The 26081-nt window shown below is 39.2% G+C and overlaps 1 protein-coding gene across 4 annotated transcripts in view; it reads left to right on the top strand.

The window, feature by feature from the left end:
• Positions 1-26081, top strand: part of LOC137136392 (EGF-like repeat and discoidin I-like domain-containing protein 3) — a 101844-nt gene that overhangs the window by 24280 nt on the left and 51483 nt on the right. Inside the window, exons 2-4 of one of the 4 annotated variants that reach the window (XM_067521705.1) lie at positions 5190-5216; positions 13738-13866; positions 14547-14606. In XM_067521705.1, coding sequence (XP_067377806.1) covers positions 5190-5216; positions 13738-13866; positions 14547-14606 — 216 coding nt within the window. Of the gene's footprint in view, positions 1-5186; positions 5217-13737; positions 13867-14546; positions 14607-26081 lie in introns of all 4 variants that reach the window. The other 3 variants (XM_067521704.1, XM_067521706.1, XM_067521707.1) reach the window with 3 other exon arrangements.

The raw sequence follows: 26081 nt of genomic DNA, 5'->3' as shown, positions 1-26081 counted from the left end.
TTGGTCTGTGTGGATGGGGAGACACAAAGGAGGGGATCTTCTGTTGCCAGACAGATGAGCAGTTGCAAGACAGCTTGGCTTTGGTGCTTTGTGAAGCTTTCTCTCACATTAAAACCAGTGTTAGAGGTTTTTGGTGACTCTTTAATTTAGTCTGTTTATTACAATGGTGTCTATGTGAAGCACTTCCCTCTTCAATTTGCAGACACTGAGAAAAGATGAATCCATGTGAATTTAAATCATGTGTTCCAATGACATCCTAAGTTTGTGAAAGGAGTCAGCTCAGCTTGACTTGCTAAACATTTAGTAGCTACAGTGCATCCAGAAGTGAAGATGAACTTTTTCCACATTTTGTTATGTTACAGCCTTATTCCAAAATGGATTAAATTCATTATTTTCCTCAAAATTCTACAAACAATATCCCATGATGACGATGTGAAAGAAGTTTGTTTGAAATCTTTGCAAATTTATTAATGAAAAAAGAATGGGAGAAACTGCCCAGAAATAGTTGTGTCAAGATTGTGGCATCATACTCAAAAAGACTTCAGTCTGTAATTGGTGCTAAAGGTGCTTTAACAAAGTATTAAGCAAAGCCATGAATACTTATGTAGATGTGATTCATTAGCAAAGATTTCAAACAAACTTTTTTTACTTTGTCAGTATGGGGTATTGTTTGTAGAATTTAGAGGACAATAATGAATTTAATCCATTTTTGGATTAAGGCTGTAACATAACAAAATGTGGAAAAAGTTAAGCGCTGTGAATACTTTCTGGATGCACTGCACACTTAAACCCCTGAAATAAGGTACCACATTCAATTAGATTGGCAATATAAAAGTTTTTAAAACCCTCTGAGAGTGCTTTGTGAAGTGATTTTATTTTCTCAGCCAAAACAACCACAGGGAGCAGAGGCTGACAGAGCACTGATGTTTGGTTTGTGAAGAGGAGAAAAATCTGCTCTGGTGATGTTTTTCTGTTGTGATTGCAAATGAGACTTGATTCGTTTTCAAAGATGGATTTGAGTACATTTCAGCTACATAAAGTGTTGGCATCCATAATTGTCTCTGTGTCTGCCTCATGATATATGTGGCCTTCACTCTCCATATGCTAATATCTAGTTAGTATTCAATGCTCTGGACAAACGCATGCACATGACATTGAATCATACATCGATCAAGTGAGAATGCTCATTTGTAGCTAGTTACCTGCTTACCTGGTGAAATAACTGACATTTACATATTTTCTATCTATCTATCTGTCTATCTATCTTCTTCTTCTTCTTCTTTTCCTTTCGGCTGCTCCTGTTTCAGGGGTCGCCACAGCGAATCATGTGCCTCCATCTAACTCTATCCTCTGCATCCTCTTCACTCACACCAACTAACTTCATGTCCTCCCTCACTACATCCATAAATCTCCTCTTTGGTCTTCCTCTAGACCTCCTGCCTGGCAGCTCCAACCTCAGCATCCTTCTACCGATATATTCACAGTTTCTCCTCTGAACATGTCCAAACCACCTCAATCTGGCCTCTCTGACTTTATCTCCAAAACATCTAACATGAGCTGTTCCTCTGATGTACTCATTCCTGATCCTGTCCATCCTCGTCACTCCCAAAGAGAACCTCAACATCTTAAGCTCTGCTACCTCCAGCTCTGCCTCCTGTCTTTTCTTCAGTGCCACTGTCTCTAAGCCGAACAACATTGCTGGTCTCACCACCGTCTTGAACACCTTTCCTTTCATTCTCGCTGATACTCTTTTATCACACAACACACCTGACACTTTTCCAACCTGCCTGCACTCGCCTCTTCACCCCTTTTCCACACTCACCATTGCTCTGAACCGTTGACCCTAAATACTTAAAGTCCTGCACCTTCTTCACCTCTGCTCCCTGTAACCTCACCATTCCACCTGGGTCCCTCTCATTGACACACATGTATTCTGTCTTGCTGCGGCTAAGCTTCATTCCTCTGTTTTCCAGAGCAGACCTCCACCTCTCTAGATTTTCCTCCACCTGCTCCCTGCTCTCACTACAAATAACAATGTCATCTGCAAACATCATAGTCCAGGGAGATTCTTGTCTAACCTCATCTGTCAGCCTGTCCATCACCAGAGCAAACAAGAAGGGGCTCAAAGCCAATCCTTGATGCAGACCCACCTCCACCTTGAACTCCTCTGTCACACCTACAGCACACCTCACCACTGTCTTACAGCTCTCATACATGTCCTGCACCACTCTAACATACTTCTCTGCCACTCCAGACGTCCTCATACAATACCACAGCTCGTCTCTCGGCACCCTGTCATACGCTTTTTCTAAATCTACGAAGACACAATGCAACTCCCTATGACCCTCTCTGTACTTCTCCATTAGCGTCCTCAAAGCAAATACTGCATCTGTTGTACTCTTTCTAGGCATTAAACCATATTGCTGCTCACAAATACTCACCTCTGCCCTTAGCCGAGCTTCCACTACTCTTTCCCACAACTTCATTGTGTGACTCATCAGCTTTATTCCTCTGTAGTTGCCACAGCTCTGCACATCTCCCTTGTTCTTAAAAATTGGTACCAGTACACTTTTCCTCCAGTCCTCTGGCATCCTCTCACTCTCCAAGATCTTGTTAAACAAACTAGTCAAAAACTCTACTGCCACCTCTCCTAGACACTTCCATACCTCCACAGGTATGTCATCAGGACCAACTGCCTTTCCGCTCTTCATCCTCTTCAATGTCCTCCTCACTTCACTCTTACTAATCTTTGCTACTTCCTGCTCCACACCAGTCACCTCTTCTACTCTTCGTTCCCTTTCATTTTCCTTGTTCATCAACTCTTCAAAGTACTCCTTCCATCTTCCCATCACACTCCTGGCACCTGTCAATACATTTCCATCCTTATCTTTAATCACCCTAAGCTGCTGCACATCCTTTCCATCTCTATCTCTTTGTCTGGCCAACCTGTACAAATCCACCTCTCCCTCTTTAGTGTCCAACCTAGCATACAAGTCCTCATATGCTCTTTGTTTGGCCTTTGCCACCTCTATCTTCACCTTACGCTGTATCTCCCTGTACTCCTGTCTACTCTCTTCAGTCCTCTCAGTGTCCCACTTCTTCTTAGCTAACCTCTTTCTATGTATACACTCCTGAACTTCCTCGTTCCACCACCAAGTCTCCTTGTCCGCTTTCCTCTTTCCAGATGACACACCGAGTACCCTCCTACCTGTCTCCCTGATCAAATTAGCTGTAGTAGTCCAGTCATCTGGAAGCACCTCCAAACCACCCAGAGTCTGTCTCAGCTCCTCCCTGAAAACTAAACGACATTCTTCCTTTTTCAACTTCCACCACTTCGTCCTCTGCTCTGCCTTAGTCCTCCTTATCTTCCTCACCACCAGCATCATTTTACACACCACCATCCTGTGTTGTCTGGCTACACTCTCCCCTACCAATGCTTTACAGTCACTGATCTCTTTCAGATTACAACGTCTACACAAGATGTAGTCTACCTGAGTGCTTCTACCTCTGCTCTTGTACGTCACCCTATGTTCCTGCCTCTTCTGAAAGAAAGTGTTTACTACAGCCATTTCCATCCTCTTTGCAAAGTCAACCACCATCTGACCTTCTGCGTTCCTGTCCTGAACACCAAACCTGCCCATAACAGTCTCATCACCTCTGTTCCCTTCACCTACATGCATTGAAATCTGCACCAATGACCACTCTCTCACCTCTGGGGATGCTCTGCATCACTTCATCTAACTCACTCCAGAATTTCTCCTTCTCTTCTAACTCACATCCTACCTGTGGGGCATAACCACTCACAACATTGAACATCACCCCTTCAAATTCCAGCTTCAGACTCATCAACCTGTCTGATACTCTTTTCACCTCTAGAACATTCCTCACAAAATCCTCTTTCAATATAACTCCTACTCCATTTCTCTTCCTATCTGACCCATGGTAAAACAACTTGAACCCTGCTCCTAAGCTTCTAGCCTTGCTACCTTTCCACCTGGTCTCCTGGACACACAGTATGTCCACCTTCCTTCTCTGCATCATGTCGATCAACTCCCTAGCCTTCCCTGTCATAGTACCAACATTCAAAGTCCCTACTGTCAGTCCTACATTCTTAGCTTTCCTCTTCTCTCTCTGCCTACGAACACACCTTCCTCCTCTTCTTCTTCGTCTTCGACCAACAGTAGTCCAATTTCCACCGGTACCCTGTAGGTCAACAGCACCGGTGGCGGTCGTTGTTAACCTGGGCCCCGACCGATCCGGTATGGAAGTCTTTGTCACGATTCGCATGTTTGATTTGGCATGTGTTTTACGTCGGATGCCCTTCCTGCCACAACCCTCTGCATTTATCCAGACTTGGGACTGGCACAAGAAGACACTGGCTTGTGCCCCCTTGCGGTTGCATTATCTGTCTATCTATCTATCTATCTATATATAAAGCAGTGTTTTATTTATTTATATATATATATATATATATATATATATATATATATATATATATATATATATATAGAGAGAGAGAGAGAGAGAGAGAGAGAGAGAGAGAGAGATGTGTGTATGTTTGTATGGAAAGTGGTTCATGTTTTAACATATTTCTGACCATCCCTAACAAAAGAATGTGAGTCCTGTTTGTCATCCCATGTGTTTCATGCCCTTGATATTGTGCCTCTGTAACTTTGTTCAGCTTTCAGGTGCATTTTTTGAGCAATTTTACAAGTGATGATGGAGATCGAGGGTTGTGGTAATGATGGTAGACAGACCAAATCTCAGCCATGGTGCTGAAGTGGGGCCTGGGAGCCAGGGATGCAGTAAGCGAGTTATGTATGCCACAGGGGTTAGTCCTACGCTGGTCCAGAATGATGAAAAAACATTGGTCAAAGGGCTAGAATATACATGGGGGAGGGGGTCTAACACAGTGCCACGTTGTGTTTCATGGTGGCAGTGTTTCTGTGCCCCTGTTGGTTACACAACAGGTAGCAGGTGTGTCTGGTTTTATACTTTATGCTCCCTTAAATTACACGTCAAACATTACTGCACATATGGTTGTGCACAGTGCGATTAATAATGTAGTTGAATCAGCAGTGTTAAATGCAGCTGCAGCACTGAATACTGTGACATATTTGTGATAAAGCTAATGTAATTTCCCTCTCTCCCCCTCCTCTCTTTTTTCCTTTTCTGTGTCTCAACAGCAGCAGATGGTGAGGAACCAACTTCAGCAGGTGGGAAATTTTTGTGCTTGGTGGTAACACGATTTCCCTTAATTTGTGTGTGTGTGTGTGATTAGGCAGAGGGAGGGAGAGAGAGCTCCTTTAGTTTCTAAATCCTGGCCAAACTCCTTCCTTCCTTCATTACTACGACTCCAATTTCTATATCGACTCACTGATCACGCCCGGTCGGCAGCACTTATGATTATATCAATTGTTAGTTCCATTCATAAGACAGCCCTTTTAAACCTTTACTAATAGTGTGACTCAGAAGAAATACATCATCTTTGTCTGTTACAGAGGTTTTAGATCGCTTTCAGAACCTCACAGTCCAATACAGTCCAATGATTGCTTTGGATTGATTGCTTTCCTTTTAGTCAAGGTTTCTGAAAACCTGAGTATTTAGACTCATTTCTTTTGGCTACTTTAAAACTCATTCTTATTCTATTTGAGCATTGATTTTTATAACCCATTAGAGAGGCATTAATTTAAAGCAATTTCTATATTTCACAATCTCACTAGCTTTTATCTCTGATTGTACAGTGTGCCCAGTCCCCGAGGAGTGCACTGAGTGGGGTTTGTGCTGCTTTTAGTGGTTGCATGTATTGAGTAGGAAAGTAAAGATCTGTGAAACTTCTGAATACCGTACTTTGTATTCAGAAGTACTGTTTGTCATTGTTGAAAGATCTGATGTAGCAAGTGTTTTATTACAAAACTAAGACCACAGAGGACAACAGTAAACAAGAACCGGATTTATCTTCATTACTGATGTAATTAAAATGTCACATCCTGAGGAAGTACTGTGACTGAATACAAACCTAGCTCTAAGTGCATCCTCATCATTTAATTGTCTTATTATCATTGTATTATTTTTCTTCTAATAATATTAATCTATGCTGTTTTAATAAGAGTGGCTTATTTACTGTAGGTAAGACATGATGTTGTAGAAATCAATGCAGTTTAATTGAGCAATGCTAAATTTAGTTTAATCTCAGACTCAGACTCAAAATATAGACACACACAAGTTTACATGTGCATGCACACTTACACAGATATCCAGTGTATATACATACAGTATGTAGATATGGACAGTATACTAGCTCATTTTTTTAAATTAACCTGAGTGTGAATATTGTAGAGTGTATGCTGTCAAGTTCAGTAAAAATTATAAACAGTATTCAGATTATAATTTTTTTTTTTACAAAAGTCAGAGCACATAATTTGAATGTAATTGTGTGGTGGAATAAATGTCACACCAAAGGCAGGGTTTAGAGATGAAATTTTGCATCATAAAGGGAACGTGAATATCAGTGACTATTCCATCTGCATATTCACCCCAATGTTATTCTTTTTAGATTTTTAAACTATGTTTGCCTACTCTTAATATCCTGTTGCATTTTTTATAATGTACTAAAATTCAACTTGTATTAAATCCTTTGTATGAATACACGTAGCTTTAACGTCTGTAAAGTCCTGTTTGCAGCTAGCAAGAGTAACTGTGATAAATGTACTGTACACTTGGCAGTTAATATGGAAAATGGCGCAAGAAATAATTATCAAATCTGAAAATGACCCAAATTAGTTGTTATTGTGACCACTGACCTAGAACTGGACTTGGAGAGAAAATAGGACAGCGTGACATGAAAGACCAAATTACTCATGACAGGTTTGAAGAATTTAGCATATTGGCTCCTATTTCACAGATTTTTCAACTGCATACTCACAGTTTTGTCTGGGCTGATACAAAGAGGACTACAGCACATTTGGCCTCTATTGTTTTTGGTCCTGTGTTTATGTCTGTCTATGTTCCTACTGATTTGATTGCACAAGTCTGTAAACATTTGACCAGTTACAAGGAATTTGGAGCTACTACTAGAATTTAAAATTTGAGGTTGAGAGATGTTGATATTTTAAGAGGTGGTCTCATAAAAATACAAAAAAACTTTGATGCCAAAGATTTACATTTCTGCTGTTGGAAGTCCAATGAAACATGCTGAGTCTGACCCTTTTGTTGTGTTTTATGGAATAGTTATTTTGCGTATCACAAAAATAAGCCCTGTGTTTATTTTAGATTCATTATTCAATTAAATATTGATTGTCAGTGTGTTAAATGAGCATCATTCTCTTAATGTAGACTGATTTAGTAAAAAATGTATCTTTATTATAAGTGCTTTCAATAAGGACAGGAAATGAGGGATTATAATGGACACTGCTATTTTTTATCATTCATTCATTATAATACTCAAATATCCACAATAAGAAAAAAACACGTGTACACTCAGAATATCACATCGTCAAAGCTCTTTAGGGGCTTTCAGCACCAATACTAGATGAGCTCTTCATGTGCATAACAGTGTCTCAAGTAGTGTCTTAATATTCGTTTGTCTCAATGTAGCATGTGGGTGTAAACATGAGAAAGAGAGAAAACATTGCGCACCTTTTTATTGAGCTGTATTTTTAATAAAACTCATTGCCCATTTTTTAAGGATTGATATGTTGGGAAATTCTATTGTTATTATATATTCCAAAACACATTTATGCCTTGTGTGCACACTGTATGTTAACTTGCCGTTGGACTGAATTTGTGGCATCCACACACATTGTAAATTTACACAGAATGAAGGACTGACAGACTTCTTTACTATGTAATAGTTTGCATGAAGTGGCATAAAATTAAGGATGTTTTTGTCATGGCTTTTTTTGTGTGTGAAATGTGTTGCATGCAGGCATGCATTGTGGCAATGTTGGGTCTAATGTCAGTTCCATAGATTCACACTGTTTCTGGTATTGATTAAATTAAAGTCAATTTTACACTTACAGTGGCTTTACAACTTTACAAAGACATTTACAGCTCATATACGGTAAATGCATGTGTCATTTCATTCCACAATTCGTGTACACAAACACAAATGTGAAAAGCCCGTAGTCTCTGTATGTATGCTCAAAATACTGTGGGTTTCACAGAGAGCATAATTGAGCTTTAAGTTTAGGTGGATAATGAGCAGCCTCCATGCTGAACAGTAGTCCAGTAGTCAACTGCTGTCTGGTTGATTAGGTTACAGCTACTTTGTTTAACCATGCATTGTACAATTTTGCATTACTCACAATGCAAATCAGGGAAATGCATTTTTGGAGAAGACCTTTGGCAGACAGGGACATGGCTTTGACATTTCCCTGACATTTAGTGTCTGACAAGACAACCTCCATTGCTGCTTTTCTGTGGGTCACCCCTGGAATTGTGCTGAACTTACCATGTGAATATTTAGCTTACATATGCTAGACCATTTAGTTTCTGCATGATTTTTTTTAACTACTTTAAACTCCAAGTGCATTTGTCTGACAATGTCAAATGCTGATGGTTGTAAATGGCAGAATGGCAAGAGCACAGGAGAGTAGGACTCCAAGGTCTCACTAAAAGCATGAATCTATGGAGGTGCACGCTGAGAGCAACTTCCATCAGTCGAGGTGAAGGATGCAATGACCATGAGGCTGTGAACCGGTGAAGCCAACATAGAAGAAAAGGCTGGGTTTAAATAGATTTGACACAATCAGCTCATGTCAGATGTGTCAGTGATGTGGCTGGGCCCACATTCAGTGCTGAGGAGCTTCATTGTAAATTTCACACTCGATGCAAGTCAAATGTGTTTTAGATTTTATAAAAAGTTAACAAGGTTGTTTATGGACCTGCTTCCTTTAACTCCATGTAAGATGTAGAAATTAGAACCAAAATTCAGTTTCATTTTTAGGGGTTGGTCTTTAGTTGCACAGTTTAGATACGTCCTGTATCGCCTTAAAATAAAGGTTTTAGTAAAGGTAGTGGATGTAACCGGGGGAGTGTTTCTCACTGGAGCTGTCAGTAGAAGATCAAGACTCCTTCAGTGCTGCTGTACACTTTAGCATCATGGGGGTCCACAGCCTGAACCCCTTCACTGGCATCAGCAGAAAACTTTATCAAGGAATAGTCGGTAAAGCTTTCTTACTTCCACCTCTTTGTCGTACAAAAACAGTTATTTTAAAGTCAGTGCAGGCAATACCAAGACTTCTGTCTTTTTTGGCATTTAAAGTGCCTTGCAAAAGTATTCATACCCCTTGAAATTTTCCACATTTTGTCACGTTACAACTACAAATGTAAATGTGTTTAATTGGGATTTTATGTGATAGACCAACACAAAGTGGTACATAATTGTGAAGCGAAATGAAAATGACAAATGATTTTATTTTTTACAAAGACATATCTGAAAAGTGTGGCGTGCATTTGTATTCAGCCCCCTTTACTCTGATACCCCTAACTAAAATCCAAAATTAAGATTTCATATGAAAAGTATGAATACTTTTGCAAGGCACTGTAATTGTCATTAGAACATTGGTAATACAGTTTATTGCCCACATTTATAGAGGAATGTTTTCTTTGGGTATCTGGAATAGACAAACACAGTGAACTAGAGAGTGTTTAATTAAATCCCGCTTACAAAGTCAAGTCCCTCTTACTGTAACTCCAAATTCTGCTTTAAATTAATGTAATGACATTAGTGCGTGCAAATGTGGAAGGAGCCAATGTTTGTGGCAGCTGCCAGCCAAGATGTAAGAGCACATAGTGTATGTTGCCTTAATACTGAAAATGTCACGCCTTCAGTGATTGATCTGCAAGGAAACAAAGGATGCTTTCCTGTGTTTAACAATCGGTCAGGTTTTCACAGCTGATTGATTGGCCTCTCTTTGCAGCCACAAAAGAAATCACAGCACTCGTGCCGGACACAGCACAGGCTCACATCAATCACTGAGCGAGTGTCAGCTTGTAGAGAGGAGCAGCAGCTGACATTCACACAAGAAACCTGCCAACTCTTCCTCCAGACATGTATCACACAGACACGCATCACACAACTTGCACCCAGAGTGAAGAGAGCATCCACTGACAGCTAGATGAGATCTTCTCAGATGACACACAGTGTCTACTTCTTTGCCTTTTCTGCAAAAGTTGCTTGTTCTTTCATAGATGTGTTGTGCCCCTTCCTGTCATTCATACATGTATCCAAGTCAATCGATGAATGGAGAATTTAGAGAAAATAGCACTTTAGTCCCTAAAATTAATGGAAACTATTGTGCTAGCATGCAGTCAGAAACAGACCGCAGCCACAGAGGTAATGTATATATTCATTATGTTTTTCTTTATTTTCCTAAAAACTAGTATAAATGTCAACCAACTAAGGGCACGATAGTAGCAATAGCAATTAGACACTGTTTTCCTTTTGGCAAGGTTAGTTTGCATCCCCTCTGTGGAATAATTTGATTTAATATTCTCAGTGGAAATCTATTTTTGTGCTGTGTTAATGTGACTGTGGCCTCTGATCTTGAACATTTTAGCGGTCTATCAGTTTTCAACATCGGGTGTACAGCTATGCAGAGTTTCCGTCACCTTGAAGTATTCTTTGTTTACAATTGTCATCCAGCTTCATAAATCACAGCGTCAGTGCATCAATCTTTTTGAAATATTGCTTTGTCATGTTTTTGGAACCTTTTATTTCAAAAAAATAACCCATTTCTGACTCAAAAGTAGCTGTCTTAGAGAAGACATTGTCTCTGTATCTCTCTCACATGCTCACTTTGACTCTCTCTCCCTTTCCTCACTATGCCCCTCTGCCTCTTTCCCTTCATGCTCTTTTCTGCTTTATGCACTCTCCATTAGAGAGGCTGTCAGTATGCCTTGGTGCAACTATAGATCGACGCGTCAAAACAGCCCTGAAACATGTCACCCCCCTTTCTCCCTCAGAGAGCAGGGCTTCTGTAAAAGCTATTATACGTTCCTCTGTTCAACTGATTAGCCACCACTCTCATTATTACTGATACAGGTCCTGGATTTGAAATGGCGTGACTTCGATAGGATTACCTCGTTTGTAATTCATATCCAGAGGCCTGCTAATTCCAACGAGAGAACAATAATAAGATTGCCAGTGGTGTTTATTTATTTATTTTCTTGACTGAGTTCATTTTAAGCCTACACATATTCTGTGTTGGGGCTGGTCTTAAATGGTTGAGCAGATGATGTAGTGTACGATTCAAGGCCGCATGCATTTACTTGACATTGTCAAATTTGGTGCTCGTGCCTGTTCATTTGTCAAATTGACTTGAGGGGGCATCATGGTTTCACCCTTGAGACTTTTTCTTGTTGCTTATCACTTTAAATGAAATAAGAGGCCTGTCAAAGCACAGTTTACCTGTCAGTGGTAAGATATGACTGCAAAACAACTAGAATAGAAATTATAGACTATTGAAAGACAGGAAGCATTTTTTTCCCCAAAAAGGCCCATTGAAGCAAATTTGTTTTAGTTATTCTGTCAGACTACAAGCTTTGGACTGGCCATATGTTATCACATAAACCGCTAGACTTACTTTTCACATCAATCCTTTAATGTTCAACATGCTGAGCTTTAGCCAAGTTTGCATTAATATCCAGTGGGAGACTTCTGAAGTTCCCCCATCCAATTTCAATCCACAAACTTTTGACAGGCTCTGTGCAATTGAACAGCTCTATGTATAAAAGATGAGACAGCTATCGACAGGCCCTTGAGTTATGAAACCAATAACTGCGTAAAGGCCTCATCATTTACATTTTGCCCCTCACTGCAGGTTAGTCCATGGGAGATTTTAGATGGCAGTAACGTGGCACCATGCTGTGGATACTGTCAGTGAAGCATTACATTGCTGCGTGGTATACATTTAGGTGTAATGACTTTGGTTCCAAGTTCCAACCCTTACTTATTATTATTGGTGCCAAAGAGACAAAATAGTGAGGAGAATGGATTAAAAAAGTATAAAAACAAAAAAGTGAAGTAAAAGTGCTCTGACTATGTCATTAATCATTTCCACCATAGCTCTAGGACATTTTTTGAATGATTGTCTTTTTTTGTTGTTGTTGTTCAGAGTTTGAATTCACTAGCAGCTGCAAAAGGTCCCAGTGTTTGCCACACCCAGATCTTTAGGAGAACAATGGCAATGATGAATAGGCTGCTGGATACACACTGTCAGTGTAGGTGTCAGTACAGAGTGGGAGCACCCTGTGATTTACAGTAGAAATACTAAACTGTTTCTGACATTGTGGTGGTGAAATGACAACATGTAGGCTTTTACAAAGGGGGCCAGTTTTCAAAGTGAGAGGAGGTATAAGCACATCGAGGCAGTAACCAAGCAAACAAACCAACAAAAGCATCAAATATTTATAGATTTAGAGATACAGTATCTAAATATAGAAACATTTAGATATTATTCATACTTACAGATACTGATACATTCATTTATGACTGCAGTCCGTGCATTTTAAGAGGCAAGTTATCTTAGTAAACATATTACAATATTGAGTGTATGTGTTTGGGAAGTTTCTCATTGGCAACATTGAATAACCACACATCTCTCTGTATATTGCAGAGTTCAGTTTACACTGAACATACACAAAAATGTCTTCTACACCTGCTGGTATTTTGGAAGTTAAAAAGATTAATAAAACAAACTTAAATTGATCTTTTTCTTATTAAATGTTGAACCATGTATCTGTTAAGACTAGCTACCAAAAGAGATCAAAGATAGATGTGATATATCTCTGTAGTGTCCAGGGACTTTAGCAATACTGGTTGCAACTTAATACAGCACCCGCTGTTATTTAAAGAGTAAATAGCAACACCAATGGGAGAAGGTCAGTTATTAATTATCCAGTGAGACTGTGCTTCATATCTAGTGAACAAGGAAAAGCCAATACTATCACTCAGGAAAACACTTTTTCAGCTGCAAATGATTTGCAGTGTGGAACATAAATACGAAACACAAATTATTTAATAATTGGCTTTTTAAACAAAGATGCAGTGGACAACACTCACAATTATGTATTTCATTGTACTTATTAGTAATTAGGAGATTCTGTTTTTGCTTTGGCATTGTTGATATCAGATTTTTATTTAACAATTGTACTTGTTCCACTCAATGTTCAGCAGTTTACTTTAATGTGTGTACAATGTATGTCTACTGGTCTGAATACATTTCACTGAAATACAAAGTTTGTGGTACCTCACAGCTAGTCGATGCTCTCCACTTAGAACTGTAAGATGAGGTGTTTTCATCCTGGAGGGGACATATTCACTGATTTTAAGACGGTGCCTTGGGCTGCCCTCCAGACCACAGTGACCAGAAGCAGTCACTGGATGCTAGTCTCTCCCTGCTCTGCTGTCATCCTCAGTTTCACCTGTCAAACTGGGCCAACTCAGTGTAATTCACAGCCAATGCACACTTTAGATTTGTCTATTTCAATAGCCAGTGTGTAAGAATGGTTTTGTGACAGTTGGCGTGGTGTTTTTTTTTTTTCATGTACACACAGAAATCAGTGTGCCACACCAGAGTAAGTGGATTACATCCCAAATTATGTTCACAAACACAGAAAACGTAAAAAGGAAAACAATAATCGGGTTCTCACATTATTAACATACTGTTTTAAAATTGGGTAAAAACAGACTTCACTGTTCACAAAACGCTTGTCTCTTCTTTTTCCACTCAGGCCCTTGCCATCCAAACCCTTGCCACAACAGAGGAACATGTGAGGTCAGTGAGACCTACAGGGGCGACACCTTCATCGGTTACGTCTGCAAATGTCCACCAGGCTTCAGTGGAGTTCACTGCCAACACAGTAAGTTGGAACTTAAGAGCTGTGAAACACTTTAAACCTTTGTGTCTCCTTTTATACATTCCCACTGAGTATGATTTGTCTGTATGATTCAAAGATTTTCCCACACAAATAACGACCTTGAGCAGCCATAAATGTTTAACAGCTGACATGAAGTAAATCGCTCTTAAAAGGACGAGTTCAGTAAAACAATAGCGGGTTTGGTAGAGAAAGGAAATACTGAACCTGCTTTCTTTTGTTGCACATGCTCTCAATAATGGTTTTTGCGATTTATGTCATCAAAGTTTATGTTAGAACAACCAGGTTGTTCCTAACCCCAACCCAATTTATGCTCCACCTCTGAACTCTAACCGTGAAACTAAACACAAGTGTAACAAAATGTGAGGCGCACCAACCCCAGGAACTGTAAAATTGTTGAAAATGATTTACTTTATTTAATTTGATAAAGTATTGTGTGGCAAGTTTAAATAACAAACATGAATACATGAATGGTGGCCTATGGATGCAAACATCAACAGTGTTTGCATCCATAGGCCAAAGCTACCAAAGCCAAAAAGCTACGACCTTTGCAGCCACTAGATCTCAGCCTGTTTTAACACCTACATGTATGGAAGACATTGGACTGACATGTTACACACTGTCCCTCCATTTTCATTAAATAAAACAAACATCAAATGAGGAAGGATTACAAGAAGGAATCTGCACTGAGGTTGTTCTGTCTGCATGTGGTGGACCAACGTCAGGTAATTTGTCCTAACTTATTAAGTTATTTTACTTAACACAACAAAACATGTATTAATTATTGCTGAAAATCTTTCTCCAGCACTTCTAAACTTCCACAACTGACACTAGAGCTGTTTAGTTGCTATAAGCAGTTATGAAATCAGAGTGAGTTGTTGTTGTTTTGACGTTTTCAAAAGTTAAGTTACTGTTTTTCTGAAGCAGTCTGTTTCACTTTTAGGTACTGTCAGCAGTAGTCGCTGTTCTCAGCAGTTTTAAAGTCAATTTCACAGAAAATATTAGATGGTGTCAAGGCTTGAAGCTCCATTTACCATGTGTAAAGTCTGTTTTTGACTGTCAGAAAGTGAAACCTAGTTAACATGTCAATTTATTTGAAAAAGAAAGGATGTCATACTGCATGTGGAATCAACACCAGCTAGCCAGCAGCTACAAATATACAAGTGCAACATCAAACCTACACACATATCCTGCATTTTGAACAGATCCAAGGAAGTAGTATGTAGCTTTGTTTGTAAGTCCTAAATCTTTCTAAATCCTGCAGTATGATATATAGGCCAAGTCATGTGGCTGCCCCGCCTGGGTGTGTGCTTGGCTGAGCATTGCATTAGCCTGCACAGCACTAGTTGTTCTTCATTGCTGGTGTGCCTGTGAGTACTGGATTTAATGTATCATGGTGCAGACAGTTGGGTGAGATGGATTCATATTGGTTTAAAAGGTAAAGAGACTTAACCCTCTAAGACTCAAGGCAAATGTTTATTCTGACATTTGCGCCAAGGTTAAAGCCTGTTTACTGTTGTCAGTCATTCTGTGTGTTTCTGTTTTAATAAAACACACAAAACTTAAAAGGAAATGGAACAACTTACTGAATCAACAGTATGTCATTGTATTTGTCTCCAGCCAGAATTGTGAGCAATTGGCTAGTATTCATGTCATAATTCAGTTATTGTTTCCTATTAAGCCCTCAGAGTGCTGAGAAACTGATTTGATATGGACTGAATACACATTAATGTCTGCCAATTTTCCACATGGTCATTACAGAATGGAAGAGAACGGATGACGAGGGGAATTCTGTATTTGAAAGCATTAATAATCAAATCTAGTGTGTGGATAAGCCCTTCAATTAAATGATAAAGGCACATAAATTCCTTTTACAATCACAGTGTTGCTGTCTTTGTTAGTATGCTGTCGGGATAATGAGCTTAATGAGAAGGATAAAAGTGAGAAAAAATATTGGCTGGGAATTCTATAGGATAGGAAAAACAGCACAAAAAAAAAGGATGTTTTAGTCTTGATCAACAGTCTGTCGTACCACGTGTGTTAGTTTAATGAATATCACCCTAATTTAATGGATAGATAACGATGTGCCCCTATTCACTGCTAATGGCAGTTCACACCAGTACATAACTTTTAAATACTGCATCTGTCAATTCGAAATGAATCAATATATTAGTCTTAGTTTTAATAAGCTCACAGCTGCTGCAAAGCAAACGGATGTCTGATTCTGATTCTGTCTGATTCTCAGCATATTTACACTATGTTTTTTTTTATGTTAGATTCAGGATTGTATTGTATTATAAGAATGCCTATTCTGGTTATTTGAACCAGCACTGGTCCAGACTGATGTTTAGCTTTGTATATTGTGTGCTATACAGATGTAGCATGAAATATGTGTATGCCAACCCCGGCTTTTTACTTGCTGCTCCTACTATCTCCTTGCTCTGTCAGAGCCAAATCCAATTTCACACCTTTGAACATTATCCTAAATACATGCACTACATATCCCTGCTTGTTAGACCAGTTTTATGAAGCACAGCCAGGAATGATGTCTCACAGGGACAGCTGGGATAAGTACGAGCTATTTTAAACTTATTTGATGGGCAGATACTTTATGTTGTGTTTTTTTTTTTTTAAGAACGCAGCATTCAGTCACACAGCTTTCTACTTTTAGGACAGACGTCAGACACACAGCTGAAGGTTATGGCATTGTGTTTCACAGTTTCATTTTACTCAGCTTCTTTATATGCAACTTGTTTGCATATGTAACTAAATCTTACTGTGTGTTAATTTTTTTTTCCGTTTGAATTGCTACATAACCTCTGTTAGATACCATTATATGCAGTTTTATTAATAAAAATGTATTCATTATTTTCAAGTCTTTGTAACTTTCGACATACCTAAGGAAGCCAGGGTTAGCTTTGCCTTAGCAGGAAGTGATTTTATTAGCGCTCCTATTAACACAAAGTCATTCATTTTTTGAACAGTGTGACATCATGTGCCTGTGGTGACAAGAGAACAAGTGCCACGTTATTGGGCTAGTAGCCAAAGGCTGTAATGAACTGTCACTGTGTGAAGATTGGGACTGATTGCCTTAGTCATCATAAGGTTGCAGATCATTTTTAGGGCACTCTTTCTCATGCTATCAAGGACAAATGAAGAATAAACTAGGTGGATTTTCAATTGTGAAAAGTTTTTTTTCCCTGCACTGAATTTTATTCTTTCACCATAAGCTGTCTAATAGAGGCCCATCTCATGTTGAGATTGTGAAGCTTGTTCACACAATCCTTTTCCTTCCTTTTAACTGTTGGTTTAGTTGCTTTTAATTTCTCACTAATTTTATGTGGAGCTCACTGCACTGCACTAGGAGAGAAACAGTTTCAGGCCAGAGATTATTTATGCATAAACTTCATTTGGCTAAGTAGACTGTTAGATAACTGGTGTTCATTTTCAAACTCTTTCCATCCTTCTGTGGCCTGAATTTTCAAACTCTTTCCATCCTTCTGTGGCCTGAAAGTCTTTTGAGCAGGTTCCATATTGGTCTTTGATCAATACATGTCTTTGCTTTTGTGTTTGAAACACACCAGCAAGGCAGGATTGATTCAGGCTAAATGTAGGCTTTTTTTTTCCAGAATGTGGCCCTGCATTTGATCTTGTACTGTATTGACAGTTGCTATCATTTATTATTAGCCCTGTTGCCTCCACAGCTTTTTGCCACAGTATAATCAGCCAGTGTTTATGGCTGTGGACTGACAAAGCCACAAGGAGCCATTACTGTTAGTCACCTGGGCCAGATCACAGGCTGCCTTTTATTAGCACAAGAGAAAGCAAGAGACTCCATGCTCACTCTTTGGTACCACATTTAGAAACTGAATTAGAATTTCTCAGCCAGTAAAAAGGTGTCCGGAAGCAGGTTTTTGTTTTTTTTACTTTATAAGATTTGACCAAGCACTCTGACTCTTCGCCTTCATGTTGACTTTTGTTGAGAGTAAACAAGAGAAATAAAAGCCAGACTTATTTTCCACTCATATCTGTTTGTTGTGCACAATATAGTGCTTAAGAACAAGGTGAATGCATAGCCTGAGGAAGCAGGAATGTGTATCAAGACACCTTAACTCCTAAACATTTGATTTTGACTATAGCAATAACTACGACAATTTGTCAGGCAAAGGCAGAGGTCCGACAGCTTTTCCCAGCATCCCTTTTGTTCCTGTGAACATCAACCACTTTACTTTGCTATCGCCCCTCTGAGTGGTTACCTGCACCTCTTCAAGCGAAAAATTACTTGCCCTTCTCAAACCTAACACTGCATCACAGGAGGTGACTTGGCAGCAGAATATCTACGGTATGTTGTATTGGCAGGAGGAGGGAGGGAGGGGGCTCTTGTTAGGCAGCATGTCCTACACTCCTCTCATTGAGGCCACCAAGACAGGACAGTGGGTGTGGTCGGCTCTCAGCATGATTGAGGCAGTTGTTGTCTCTTTTTACCTTTAAGGCTGCACAGTTAAAGTCACTCCAGCAAAGATCACAATGAACCATGAAATGTTCCTTCCCCTTTTGTAGGTGTTTTTAAATGTTAATGGAATTCCATAAGGCCCTACAAACTCCCAAATGCTTAGAGTTAAAAATAGAAATTTTCTCTTTTAACAAACAATACTGGGATGAACAGTGCTTCTGTCCTTTAAACATAGACGTGTTGACCTTTAAACAGAAAACATTTAAATTAATAAATGGTTACAATAATATATAAGCGTGCATTAAGATCAAACGTTATGCCACCTTTATAACCTCATTCAGGATGTTCTCACTGCTGCTTCTCTGATGGTACTAATGCCAAAGTTGAGGTCTAAGTGAATGTTTGCTCCTGTTGTCCAGATTTAATGTTTAACCTTATGAACCAGAACAGCCATATTTTACCAAATTAGCTTGCAAAGTATCCACTGTTTACCAAAAAGAAAAAAAAAAGTTTCCTATTAATCTCAGAGGTGAACTTCCACAAAGTGCTATTGCCGTTTTGTTTATAGCTCTGGGGCAGAGTTGCTCATGTACAGAAAATCTTTTAACTGTCTTAGATCATATGAGCAATATAGCTGAATTTTGTTTTAGGTTGGATTTTTACTTTGAGTTTAAAAAAAAATTAAGTTTTGGGGGCAGGATTAGCTAAATGGATTAAGATTGATTTAAGTGCAAAAAAAAGTTAGCGATAAAGTTCTCTCAAAACTTTCTCATGGTACAGAAGGGATATTTTGTCACAGAAAGTTAACATATTTCCAAAATAAACAGGAGGGATTGGTTTAGCCATAGTGCCTGAGGTCTGCTCTTGTAAGAATAAGTATGTCTCATCTTAATGGCCTCTGGGTTACAAGAGTTGGAAAGTTGTACTAAAATTATGTTAATCTGCACAGCATTAGCATGATTACACCAGTTTGTTTTCTCCGAATAATGAAACACTTGCATGGACTCATAACACATGATCATGTTGGAATATAACCATTTTAAAAATAACAACATTTTATACTTTGACATTATTTAGGTTAGTCACCCAAGATTCTCCAATGTATTTTACAGTACTTCGCAGTGTCATATTTTGTGAAATTCTCCCCTGCTGGAGTTCTCCCAGGTCATCATTGTATCACAGGTAAAAAAATGTGTCTCACTATACGTGAAGTGGCCTCAGATCTGTTGTGAACACTGGCAGCCCGAAGGCTCTCCCCACTGCTCCATTACTGTGATGTAGAGCTGTGTGGAGGACGTGACTGTTTCCAGACATCCTCTCAACATTATATTCACAATCCCACAGCCCACCCACTGCTCTCAGTCTGTGGCTAGAAAGACGCATTTACAGCAAGAGATGAGTTTAGGAAATCCTGTGGGAAGGTTCCATAGTCCACCAAACATCCAAAGAAGCCACCACAATCACAGAGCCTACCCGACAGATGCCAATGATCAACAACTCCTGGAGAGATAGAGTGTGTCTGCACTCTCTTTTCTTTCTCCCAGGAGTCTCTGCAGATCAAAATGGGCCAGCAGTTGTGTTGTTTTAGCTCACTGCACTTTTGGTCTTTTCTTCCTTCAAAGGAGCACGTATTTCTGTCTCTGGAAACAAAAGTTAACCAATTGATGTGGTGGTTCAGCTAGAATCTGGTTAGTCAATCCAACCTCAAAATGTCTTTTTATGTTGTCATTTTATGTTGATGTTCTTAACATGTGTGTGTGTGTGTGTGTGTGTGTGTGTGTGTGTGTGTGTGTGTGTGTGTGTGTGTGTGTGTGTGTGTGTGTGTGTGTGTGCATACATATTGGTATCTTTCACTTCATGCAGTATTTCAAAACAAAACCTCAGCATCCACATTTACTATACACACTTTTTGTATTGCCATTCATTTTGAGGAAGGAAATGACAGGCCATGGCAGAATATAGGAAAGACCAACATAAGTTGTTAACATGTTGTGAATGGCTTCCTTTCATTGTGGTTTTTACATAATTTCTCAGATGCATAAACTAATTTAAACGAAGCAGCCTGTGTTTAAATCTATAATAGATTTTATCTCTCTTTGACTTACTGAGTGCTACAGCTGTTTCTCAGATTGGCTGATTGTCTCCTGGTGAGTTAGGGCTTCTGTGAAAATGGTTTAGTAAACATAGATGTCTGCTATTTGTAACTTGACAGGTGCATAATTATTTCCATTGTTCGGCTGGTGAAGACATACTCGACACTAACCTGGGGTTCGCATTCTGCTGGTAAGGGAGCTCCAAATTTACAGTCAAAATCCCAGCGGGGATGCTCTTGCCCACACGGTCTCCCATTTGTTTACAGTGATCAGTTCCTTTCTAGCTCAGAGGCCCTAATATAGGTGTATCTGCCACATTTCCATGACCAGGGGATAAATGCTGCAAGCACAGAGGTTTTAGGTTCAAAGACCTTAATTTCTGTGCTAGATTCTAGAGGTTATGCAGCAGGTTTGTGTGAGTGTTCAGGTGCTCCTGCAGGTGAGGGTTTTATTTTCCTTGTGTTTTCCCGCTTTTATCAAGATATGCTGTGGGGCCATTTTTTTCTGTCTCATATACATTTGCACTCCATTTCTAATGTTTTATTGTATCTGCAGGAGTCTACTTTGAGAAGGGCATGCTGAATCAGTGGTCACAGATGAGAGATCCTTTTCCAGTCAGATACATAAAGCGTGTTAGCATGTGCAGCCTCTTTATTTGAATTAATTCCTCTGACTGTATGATCATTCAGGAAGATGTAGTTTTGAATTGTATTTAGTTAGACTGAAGGGTGTTTTATTTTTAGCAGTGGGCAGTGATGCTAGGCTCAATAACAGACACACCTGTCAGCGTAATGCCGCACCGACAGCCTCGGGTGATCTTACAGTTATATCAACCCATCTCTAAAACATTTCGAACACAGACTGTACATGATCACCTACATAATCATAGGTTTACTTGAAGGACTGCTGTCTTACATATTTCTAACAACCTTTTTGGACAAGTGTATTTACACTAGTGTTTATTTTTGGAACGGGTTGTTGCTAACATGCTAATGGTTGTTTTTTTTTACCTTTTGTTTTCTTCACTTGGTGCGAGTTGTAGTCATGGTATATTCTTAAAGAATACCCATCATGCTTCTCTGCTGGAAAAGCAACACTGTTCATTCCTCCCTGCAGCGTCTCTTAAATGGGCCTCCATACGGCACATAGATTATGTATAGATTATGGATTATATAGGGTCATATACTCATTTCTAAGCACTGATAACACTCCCATTTTTTAGTAACCAGGATCTGTGTTTGAATCAGGCTAAAAATGGTACTGTGCAAAGAAAGTTATTAGTTAGTAGCTGTTTAAAGAGGCTCACCTATAAATTGTGTTTACAATACAGTAAGAATACTATGATAACAGTATATGTTAATATTAATATTTCTGTCAGCTACTGTATACATGGTTGGTGTGTATTGCTTTTTGCACCTGTGCCTCTTTGTATTTATATGTGTCCACAAAGTGATAGAAACCCTGTCAAAGATCAATGTTGTACCAGTGTCTTTTTTTCTTTGGGAACCCTGCTTGCGCCTTTCTCTATCCCAGGAGGAGTTGACCCCATCTAACCTCTGTCTGGGGGCATTTTGGATAACAAGCTGGGGAAACGAGCTGGAATCAAGTTGTTCAGGGCCATTTGCTTTCTTACACTGACATTGATATTATATTTAGCCTTTATAGATGGAGCATTTAGTTTGACATACTGACATTGACATTTTATTTCCTGTTAACTTTATTAAGTACAATGAATGATAACAGACATTGTTTACCAGGATCCCTCTGTGCTTGGAGCTGATCTTGTTGGTGCTTTATGCATGTTCCTATATCCTCATCTGTCAGTGCTCTGGCCTATCATTGATAATATAAAAGTGATATGTCACCTTCTCTATATGCCCTCAGTAAGCACTGAGTTTTGCAAACCTTGCCAAATAAAAACTGCTGTAGAAACATACTTTAAGTAAGATGACCTTTCTTCTTTGGCAAGGTGGTGCTTTGCTAGCAAAATTACAGGCGAAGCAGTTTTTTCTTCTTATTTTTTTCCACAAGCAACATTGCTGTTAAACCCAAATGTAATGGCATAGAATGCCTCGAGGATGTATAAAATGGTCAGCACTGTGGCTCAAAGTGCAGTCTTGGTAGCGAAACACAATCTTCTATGGAAAGGCCAGCACTTTTGAAAGGAAGTGAATGTGTAGAAGCTTCAGAAGAGGTTGTGCCATAGCCTGGATTGCATCATTTCTCTTGTTGAGAATGAAAGAGAAAATGACAAGAAACAAACGCCTTCAGAAAATGCACTTTGATGTTATGAATAAAAGCACCAAGAAAATAATGAGAATTGTCAAAAAGAAGCCTATTTGTTCGCTGCTGTGTTTTATTTCTCTCCTTTTTTCCCAATCCCCGAGCATCTATTCACCTGGTTTATCCTTCCTGTGGAGGAGCTGTAGGGAACAAGCTGTTACCAGGGCCTAATTATGTAAGGCCCCCCTCTCTCACTTGAGCTGTGCTATCACCTCCTGGCCTCTGCTGTAAGGATGAACCTCTTGGCAGATGGCCAAAACATAAATAAAGATGCAATTCCAACTCCCAGGTGGCAGAAAATAGTTCAACTCCGTCCTGCCCAGGGATTTTGGCTGGTACTGCAAGCTAAAACCAAACACTGATAAATGTTCAGCTTGGCTACATGGAGTTTCATTAACTCAGAATGGTCAGTGCATGGTCTCATTAGTATCAGCATTGTTTTATTACACACTGAGTTTATTCAGTTTTTGATAGTCATGAGAATGTGGAGTTTGTAAAGCATATCATAGGATTTAGATTGATGTCTAAAATAGAAATCTTATTGTATATTTTTTTTTATTTATAAAGATGACTTTCCCAAAAGTCTTTCATGGGGATGATGGCACTTTTTAGCTAAAGCAATCATAGACTGTCCTCTTGTGTTCATTAGACACAAAAAAAGGTAGTTCAGACAGAGGGTCAGAAATGAAATAAATAATAAAATCAGTGTGAAATTACTCCCTACTGAAAGCACTGATGCATCTTAATTTGGTACCACTATCTGTTAAATTCTGCCCAAGTCATTCACAATCTCACCCTTATCAAGACCGTCTCCTCTTTAGTGCATACAAATGTAGTATTTAGTCATGATACAACTTCTTTCTTTAGATCTTTTAAACTAGCCTTACTATTATACACCTTAATTCAAAGTGGTAAATATACTGTAGATTATATATATATATATCGCACTTTGCCCAACATCTTTCAACAATTTCTCTCTGCATCTTACCCCATTTAAATATTCTTGTAAGTGTAGCTTGGTGATGTTAAATAGCTTTTGGATCATCCTCTGTTGTTCCGAGTTAGTATTCCCCTCACACACCTGCTGTGGAGGCTCCATCTGTAAGCTTAAAATGACACTTAAGGCTTTCCTCCGAGCGTCATTTTGCCTCTGAGCCGAGGGCTCTTCACATTCTGCACATGCCAGCTTCAGCGAAGCCTCCCGGTCTGCATGTCTTCAAAATGATGAGTTTTTGCTTCCCAGATACTAAAACCTCTCTGGAATGCATCCTGAGATACCTTTTCAAGGGCTTCAGGAGTGCTGCTGTGAATAACTTCTCAGAGGGCTAATCCCACTTCAAAAAACGTATCTTTGGAATACACTATTCTTAATCCTGCATTCACAGCTTCATGCATCATCATATCCCTTGAAACATACGCTACCACTGCAAAAACTAACCTGGATATTAGATGAGATTGAAGAAACTGGGCAAAGGAGATCAATGGAATCAATACTTATACTAAGCCCAGATCCATATGACTAAGGCGTATATATATCACTGTTAATACACATTTCAAGGGTAAATTAGGTGATGTGGAATATATCCTTAAACTGGTTGTGAGCTTCATCAGACCCCAAACTGGGAATCCTATCATATGTGATGATGGTTAAGGTAAGGACAGGTTGACAGAATAGAGTTTAGAGACAGGCACTTCCTTCTTCTTACAGTATATCTCTGACTCCACTTGGAGAGACAGGGCTTGTCCTGGCTTTGTGTAGTGTGAACTCGACACTTTTCACTGTAACTGGACCTGTCAGACACAACATCCAAGACTGATTGCCTATGTACAAAAATGCAGTGCTGAGGACATGTACAGTAAGCATTTCTTGGAGTACGGTAGCAACACAGAGCTATCTATGCTGGAATTCATGTAGGCAAGCAATAATTTTGTCAACCCGAATACTGTATGTACATTATATACATATCAAGGTGTACTGCATCTACTGTACTGTAATGTGTGAGCATTCAGTCATGAAAAATGAACAGACTCACAGGAGATGCAGTATGAGGTTAGATATGACAAGTGATGCATCTTAACTTTTAGGGGTAATAAAACCTTCACTGCTTCCCAACAAGATATGTGCAGATGGCTCTTTTATCTTCACCTACTACAAGTGGGTTCTGCCTTACATCAAGACTACCAGCAATTAGTGGGGAAAATAAAAATTCACAAAAGAAAACAGAAGCACAACATAGATTAACACTGATTACACAGTACATGTGCTTTATTGGCAGAACATGTGCCTATATATTTTAATATGATATGCAGAGAGGAACATAACATACTTTGAGATTTCTGTGCTTGTTTGAGCATATAAAGCAACCATAGTCTATTTAAATTTCTGCTCTTATGTACAGTATTAACCTATAACTTATGTTAATTACATCCTTGTGCTTGACCCAATAAATCTTCCTTGATAAAGTGGTCTGTCACAGAGCTAATGAGATAATGCTATACATTCTTCCTGATCACACTATCATCCAAGTTGGAAATCACTAGTGTGGTCTTTTTCCTTTTGTTTGCAAACTTTTTTCCGTATTAATCCCAACACCTGCATGATCAGTATTAATCACAAGGCATGATCAGCTTTTTCCAGGGGAACCCTCACAACCAGGAAAATAGGATGATTGCTTCTAAGGAAGTGTTCAAGTGCAGGGGTTAATTATGTGGCAGGCATAAACAACCAGTTGTCTACTTCATTCCTGTTGATCTCTGACCACAAATGTCAAACCACTGCTGTCTGCCTAGATGGTGAGGTCGAGAGGATCAGCTGGTAGTTGTGTGACTGTTAGCTTTGGGACTTAAAAGAGATAAGATGAAACCTCCCCAGGGAAAACTGTGCATGAGTGCTGAACTGAGTCCAAATGCACAGATGAAACACAATAGGGCATATCCTCATGAAAGCACAGTCTTGACTAACCACCAATTGTGTGCCTTACAGTGTCTTGGCAAAGGAAAAAAGAAGGCTTTAACCAATGTTGCCCAACATCTGACTCCGATTTATTGGAGGAACTGGATAAGATACTGCAGGGACTTTACCTTTCGTTCTGCTAATTAAGTTTCAGGGCTTTACAAGTGTGAGAGGATTACAAGCTATTAGCAGGCATTTATTTCAATTATTTGTGTTGTTTTTGGGGGGCTAGTTTAAGCTGCTGTTAATACTGTTGCATATATCCAACTGCAATTAAAATGCTTATATTAAAAAATCTGCATAGAAAATAAAATTGCCTCTCTGCTCTATTGAGAATTACAAACATTATAAACATAACCATGTTTGCAAACTTTTTGTTGTATTTTTAACTGAATTTGTATAAAGCATTACCAATCTC

The sequence above is a fragment of the Channa argus genome, chromosome 11 (assembly GCF_033026475.1).
Source record: "Channa argus isolate prfri chromosome 11, Channa argus male v1.0, whole genome shotgun sequence".
In the NCBI taxonomy this organism is placed as follows: Eukaryota; Metazoa; Chordata; class Actinopteri; order Anabantiformes; family Channidae; genus Channa; species Channa argus.
Note: the sequence above shows the minus strand (reverse complement) of the source record. Positions and strands in the feature narration are given on the sequence as shown.